The sequence below is a fragment of the Nansenia antarctica genome (assembly GCF_963989245.1).
Source record: "Nansenia antarctica genome assembly, chromosome: 6".
Classification (NCBI taxonomy): Eukaryota; Metazoa; Chordata; class Actinopteri; order Argentiniformes; family Microstomatidae; genus Nansenia; species Nansenia antarctica.
In genome coordinates this window covers 72,996,275-73,003,582 of record NC_137676.1, presented here as the reverse complement: position 1 = coordinate 73,003,582, position 7,308 = coordinate 72,996,275, and the positions used below count along the sequence as shown (strand labels likewise).

At 47.4% G+C, this 7,308-nt stretch overlaps 2 protein-coding genes across 2 annotated transcripts in view; one reads left to right on the top strand and one right to left on the bottom strand.

Annotated features, from left to right (window-relative positions):
• Positions 1–427: 427 nt before the first annotated feature.
• tmem109 (transmembrane protein 109) lies at positions 428–7,206 on the top strand (the record flags this gene model as incomplete). Its single annotated transcript, XM_080534870.1, has 4 exons — positions 428–682; positions 2,290–2,380; positions 3,919–4,247; positions 7,201–7,206. The coding sequence occupies 4 exons, from the start codon at positions 428–430 to the stop codon at positions 7,204–7,206; spliced, it is 681 nt and encodes a 226-aa protein (XP_080390996.1).
• LOC308159531 (uncharacterized protein) overlaps positions 4,881–7,308 on the bottom strand; it is a 30,187-nt gene continuing 27,759 nt past the window's right edge. Inside the window, exon 10 of the mRNA XM_080533337.1 lies at positions 4,881–7,308. This exon is cut by the window's right edge and continues 249 nt beyond it. The gene's annotated coding sequence lies outside the window, so the exon portion shown is untranslated.

Genomic DNA, 7,308 nt, shown 5'->3' with positions numbered 1-7,308 from the left:
CTGTCTCTGTCTCTCTCTCTGTCTCTGTCTCTCTCTGTCTCTGTCTCTCTCTCTGTCTCTGTCTCTCTCTCTGTCTCTCTCTGTCTCTGTCTCTGTCTCTGTCTCTCTGTCTCTCTGTCTCTGTCTCTGTCACTCTGTCTCTCTGTCTCTGTCTCTGTCTCTGTCTCTTCAACTAGTTAACATGTCTCTGTCCGCTCTTCAACTAGTTAACATGAGACTGTCTCTGTCCGCTCTTCAACTAGTTAACATGAGACTGTCTCTGTCCGCTCTTCAACTAGTTAACATGTCTCTGTGCGCTCTTCAACTAGTTAACATGTCTCTGTCTCTTCAACTAGTTAACATGTCTCTGTCTCTTCAACTAGTTAACATGTCTCTGTCCGCTCTTCAACTAGTTAACATGTCTCTGTCCGCTCTTCAACTAGTTAACATGTCCAGCCGCTCGACTCTGGGTGACCCGCCTAAGATAAAGAGGAACTGTGTGGTGGTCGTGTGGGTGCTGTGCGGGCTGGACACCGTGGTCATGTCTGCTGCCGGTGATCAGTCGTCTGAGAAGCCGTCTGGGGTGATGCAGAGGCTGGCAGACTGGTGTGAGGAGGCTCGGGGGAACCTGGTGGACCTGGTCGGGGCGGAGACGGCGGAAGCGACGCGGCAGGTGAGCTCCGGGGTTGGGTTGACGCGGCAGGTGAGCTCCGGGGTTGGGTTGGATGGATGAATCTCTTTTGATTTCGAACATGATAAAGAACAAATAACTAATACGAAGAGTACAGGCCTATCACTGTTGGAAAGGGAGTAGGATGAAGCCTAAACGTATCATGTCCTATCCGTCACTTTCAAGTGAGAACAATTAATACTTAGATTATAAAATCCAATTAATTAATACATACATTACAGACAGTATCCACAGTACTAATCATTTTTCATTCTTAATATTGAAACAACACTAAATAAATAACCCAGTGTGCGCTCCGGCGCTCTCCGAGCGAAGTTACGAACGCACCCCTGGGTTTCTTCATCCAAGAGGCCTCGTGTCAGCAGGTCACCTGTCAGCAGGTCACGTGTCAGCAGGTCACGGTGACAGCCAGCTGCTGTGTGCAGCCTCAATATGACAAGACTCATGTCTTGGCCTAATGGAGAACTGATCTATACACGCTGTCTCAGGAGGGCCTCCAAGATCTCCAGGGACCCGACCCACCCTGGGCACGTACACTTTGTCAAGCTGCCCTCGAACAGGAGGTACAGGACCCCGGCCGCTAAGACAAACAGACTGAAGGACTGCTTCTACCACAGGGCCGTCAAGGCCCTGAACACAGAAAAGGCCTAAGTTCTGGGCCCAGGACAGTCCGGACGGATTGTATGGCAGCTAGTGCTGAGGCACAAACATGTACATTTTCAAGCCTGCAAACTGTGACACTTTAAAATAATGTGAAAAAATACTCTTTGTGCAATATGACAACCCTAGTTGACTATCTGTGCAGTATAGTACAGTGGATTGTGTACATAGCCTTTATTGATGTAAACCAGCTCCTTACCTTCTTGTGATTTTATGCATTTATGCTTTTTCTAAAATGTGTTTTTTTTCTTTCCCTTTCCTAACACCAGGGGAGCCACCCCTCCTAAATTTCGTTGTTTGGTACCTGTACTGTAGCAATGACAAATAAAGTCCATTCCATTCCATTCCATAGTTGTATGATTTAACCATACCAGGGTATCCGCGGTGTCTTGAAAAGTATTACAAGTTGATAAATCAATTTTGGGAAAATCAAGACTATTAAAAAGTCTTATCACGATTTTATGAGGTCTTGAATTTCATAGGTATTTTTCTGAATTAGACTCTGTCCAAAGAGTTTGAGTCCTAAAAACTTTGAGTAAAAGTTCGTGAATTTATTAGTTTTATCAAAAAACAAAGATGAACCGGAAATTCTGTTGTATGATAGTGGTCTAGTAGTCTATTGCAAACTAAAACTGTTAAGTAAAAGGTGTCACTGATGTCAACGGTTACAGCTCCAAGTGGCGGTGAGGTCTGGAAAAATATTGACAAGGTCTTTAAAAAGTCTTAGAAAGGCATTGAAATTAACCTCAAGATTCCTGTATATACCCTGAGTAGGTAACATAGACACGGCTGTTCTAGTGTCAACTGTCACTTAGATCCAACTGTCACTTAGATCCAACTGTCACTTTCAAATTAACCTCCAGATTCCTGTATATACCCTGCATACAGAGGTGATCTAACCCAGCCGTTCATCCAGTAGCCTATATCTCTTTTTCTGTCTGTGTCAGTGTTTCCTCCAGGTCGTCAGCTATGTGGCGGAAGCAACGGCCCGGGGACTGAATGCTGTCTCGGGGTACCTCGCCCCCATCCTAGGGGCTGCTGGGATTGATGGTAAAGAGGATTGAAAGACGCTATACACAGCAAGACATATCAGGTGCAGATAGATAGATAGATAGATACATAGACAGACAGACAGATAGATAGACAGATAGATCCATCCATCCATCCCCACCAACCCCCCCCCGTCCCTCGAAAATAATCAAAAGCAATCAACTGGACTGTAACAGCGTAGTGACAGGCTACTCTTTCATATCTGTAACAGCGTAGTGACAGGCTACTCTTTCATATCTGTAACAGCGTAGTGACAGGCTACTCTTTCATATCTGTAACAGCGTAATGACAGACTACTCTTTCATATCGAGGTGCTTCTTGTAGGCACATCAACACACAAGAGAAGCCAGTGTGGCGACCGACATAATGTGGTCAGTGTTTACCGTTAAATTACCTAATTTGGTCCGCCACAGCTTCATAACGAACCGAGAATATTTTTAGACGTCTCATAACAACATAAGAGATCTCTAACGTTGTTTAGAGCCGTTTAGTGAGCATCTGTCACTGACACCCCGCTGCTGTAGGCTCGTACACACACACACACACACACACACACACACACACACACACACGTACACACATACACACACACACACATGTACACACACACACATGTACACACACACACATGTACACACACACACACACACACACACATGTACACACACACACACACAAGCACACCCCCGACTTCTATTTCAGAGCTGCTAGCCCTCGACCCCCCCCGCCCCTCCCCTCCCCCCGATGAAAACGGTTCCCGGATTTCTTTTTTTTTTTTAATCCGTGATCCACACCCACCAGTGTACAATACAACCCCTGGGAAGCACTCCCGGCCACACACACACACACACACACACACACACACACACACACACACACACACACATTTACACTCACACTCACATACACACACACACACACACACACACGCCACTCCCTGAATTAGTCTGAGAGGAGAGAGTCAGAGAGAACCTGTTGCACCACATTGTTGATAAAATGCCAACAGGGTTGTATTGTATTCTAGCCTGTGTGTGTGTGTCTGTGTGTGTGTGTGTGTCTGTGTGTGTGTGTGTCTGTGTAGTGTAACTATTGAAAGTTTACAGTGAACCCGGTCATTCCAACATCCTGTTTTATGTCCTCGTGTCAAATCAATAAAAATAAAATAAAAAAAACTAGTTAAGAAAGAAAGAATGTATAAAGTGAAGTAGAACAGACAGTATCCACGTTGCCTGCACCTCTCCATTCTAATCCATTCTCATTCAGAGTGCTCTTGACTCTGAAGGGGACGTGGAGGAAAATGGAGGACTTTAGAGGAGGACTTTGAAGTGCTGGAGCAGAGCCTTGTAATCTAATAGCGTGTGTGGGGGTGGTGCGCCTCTCTCTCTCTCTCTCCGTCTCTCTCTCTCTGTGTGTCTCTCTCTCTCTCTGTGTGTGTCTCTCTGTGTCTGTGTCTCTCTCTCTCTCTGTGTGTGTGTCTCTCTCTCTGTGTCTGTGTCTCTCTCTCTCTCTGTGTGTCTCTCTCTGTCTCTCTCTCTCAGTTGAGACGCCCTTCAGCAGCTTCACCCCCGAGGGCGTGGTCTACATCGGCCAGTGGGTTCTGCTGGCCCTGATTGGCTACTGGCTGCTGTCCCTGGCCTTCCGATTGGTGGCGACCACTCTGAGGCGGGTCCTGGGCCTGCTGAAGCTGGGCGTGGCTCTGGGGCTGTTCGGCCTCATCCTGAACGACCGCGGCGCCGGGACAGAGACCACCGCGCTCCGATTGGCCGGCCTGGTGTGCCTCTGCGTCCTATTGGGCGTCGGAGGCTCCGGCGCCGGAGCTGACAGGAGTAAACACCTGGAGGAGCAGGTGGGGGAGCTGGAGCGGCGCGTGAGAGAGATGGAGCGAAGGAGGAGGAAGGAGGAGTGAGGGGAGGAGGAAGGAGGAGTGAGAGATGGGGGAGGAGGAGGAAGGAGGAGTGAGGGGAGGAGGAGGAGTGAGGGATGGAGGAGGAGTGTGAGATGGGGGAGGAGGAGGAAGGAGGAGTGAGAGATGGGGGAGGAGGAGGAGGAGGAGTGAGGGGAGGAGGAAGGAGGAGTGAGAGATGGGGGAGGAAGGAGGAGTGAGGGGAGGAGGAAGGAGGAGGAGTGAGGGATGGAGGAGGAGTGTGAGATGGGGGAGGAGGAGGAAGGAGGAGTGAGAGATGGGGGAGGAGTGAGAGATGGGGGAGGAGGAGTGAGAGATGGAGGAGGAGGAGGAGTGAGAGATGGAGGAGGAGGAGTGAGAGATGGGGGAGGAGGAGGAGGAGGAGTGAGGGATGGAGGAGGAGGAGGAGGAGTGAGAGATGGGGGAGGAGGAGGAGGAGGAGTGAGAGATGGGGGAGGATGAATGGAGACGTTTGTCAACAAAATGTTTTTGTCTTGACCTGTAAATAATAAAAGCACTTGGTTTTTGTTAATAACGACTTTTGAATCTTTGCTTTCGGTCACACAGACAACAGACAGGAAACAGATGAGGGTTTTTCTCTCACTTTTATTGTGGTGAATATGTACGACGTCCTACAGACTATAAATGCTATTAATATTGACAGAAGAAGAAGAAGAAGAAGAAGAAGAAAACGGAACATTCCACACGTCTATTCTTCATGTATATAATAGTGATCTTCCATTCTGACCCTCATGTTTGGCATACAACGCAAAAACACACAGTTCTTAAATACAACAAAGAGCACATAACTGCTATTTTCCGACAGCTTGCTTTTTCACATTTACTTTATAAAGCGTGAAACACAGGACAGAGCTGGGGCGACACACAGCGGTTACACACAGTGAGAAGATTAAAAATAAAAAATAAAAAAATAAAAACGTCTGGAAGAACTTTAAAAAACCAATCGTCTTGAGAGTGAATCAACGAAAGTAACGCAGAAATGGGGGGGTAGCTGGGTTATACGCTGGATTACAGGTACAGTTTATCAAGTCTCGCACAAAACAAAACATGATCGCGGTAGTGGTTAACAGCTGTATTATTCTAGCCAGGGCCGGTCCTAGGCATAGGCCAACTAGGCATTTAAAAAAAAATGTTTTTTACATTTCAATAATTTTGTCTCTATGAAAATATGTCTCAGCCCACTGTCTATTTTTGTCTTGAAACCATTGTTGTCCATATGTTTACTGTTGAATGTGTGGGTGGTGATGAGGCAGTACTGGTGGCTTAATGTGGTGGGGGTTGGGGGAGAGGGGGGCATCAAATCATACTCTCGCCTAGGGCACCTAAATGCCTAAATGGACCGGCCCTGATTCTAGCGTAAAGGTTAGTAAGAGTAACTGCAGTCGTACTGGGAGAAACTACTGTCTGTGATTAGCGAAGAAATGAGAGGTAGAAGTGCCAATTTTTTTGCTTGCGTCATGTTTCGATGCTAGAAAGAAGACCGCGAGAGTCACCACACCTACTGTAAACCAAGCCTCGGACGAGAGAGGTGCAGGCACTGTCTCGGAAACCTCCGGAGACATTCAGTGTGTTAGGAGACATTACAATACCAGAACTCTTCTCATCTTTTTATTTTAGTTTTTTGTTGTTGTTGTTAGAACAGTGGTTCCTCTCAAACCTCTCCTCGGGGACCCCCAGCTCCACATATTTGATCTGTTCCACCACCACCACCAGCACACCTGATTCAACTAATCAAGTACCAATGATGATTTGATGATATGATGTGTTCTTGATCAGTTGAATCAGTGGTGGAACAGATCAGATATGTGGAGAGGCTGGGGGTCCCCCCCGAGGAGAGGCTGGGGGTCCCCCCCGAGGAGAGGCTGGGGGTCCCCCCCGAGGAGAGGTGTGAGAACCCCTGTGTTAGAAGACATTACAATACCAGAACTCTCATCTTTTATTTTATTTTTTATATATTTAAATTTTTTACCTAAAACTTTACTGTAGCCTTCCTTTGAGTTTCATTTCCTAACCAGAATGTGATATGTACTGTAGGCCTGTATTATAGTATCGGATATTAGCACCCCCCACAGTTCCTCTTTTCTAAGCTGCCAGAAAAAACACTTACTATACTCCGACGACGTTCCGCATACCCTGTTGAGATGACAGTAGTGTACGATGCGCTCCATGCATAACGACAAACAACTACACTTTGGTACATAAAAGGCATTTGTGATCATATGTATATACAGTTCAGATCATGTGACTGATACAACAGGAAGTAAGCTATCTCGCTGGCCGGAGAAAGAGCTTCCTGCCTGTCCTGAGTGGATGGCGGGTTTTACCTGGTGTGATCTGATTGGATGGCGGGTTTTACCTGGTGTGATCTGATTGGACGATGGCGAGTTTTACCTGGTGTGATCTGATTGGACGATTAGTCAATGTGACGTGTTTTCAACTGCTGTGTCCAGTAGCATTAAAAAAGCTTCTTAGCTAACGTGGTACCTGGACGTGGACGGCCCAGACGCACGCCGCTGTGTGATAACAGAAGATGGTGTTGTTGACGTAACAACGGTTGGCAGTCAAACGGTCGGACCCTTTTCGTTCCCCCGTCGTCAGGCCGGGTTGGCGAGGGAAATAAAAGTACCACGTTAGCTACGGAGCTTTAGGGAAACGGGGGGGGGGGGCCCCTCGTTGAATGAGGAGTGTTGTTTTTGCTAAAAGGAGGTCGGGTGGGCTTCACCCGGAAACGGCAGTTGGGAGTGTTTGATACTGTCGCCCTGTGGCGGCGGCGGCGGTTGTAAAAAGACACGTTACAAAATGTAAGGCTACACATTTAAAAACGATCACTTCTTCTTCACCCGCCACATCCTAATTTACCTCCCCACACCGGGCGTCTTCCCCAATCTTAACTCAGACCTAAACCAGAGCTCACGCACAGGTCACCTGACTGCCCTACACGTCCAAATATGGTCAACTTGGCTTCCTTTCCTCGTATTGTCCTCCGAATGATCAACCGTCTGAA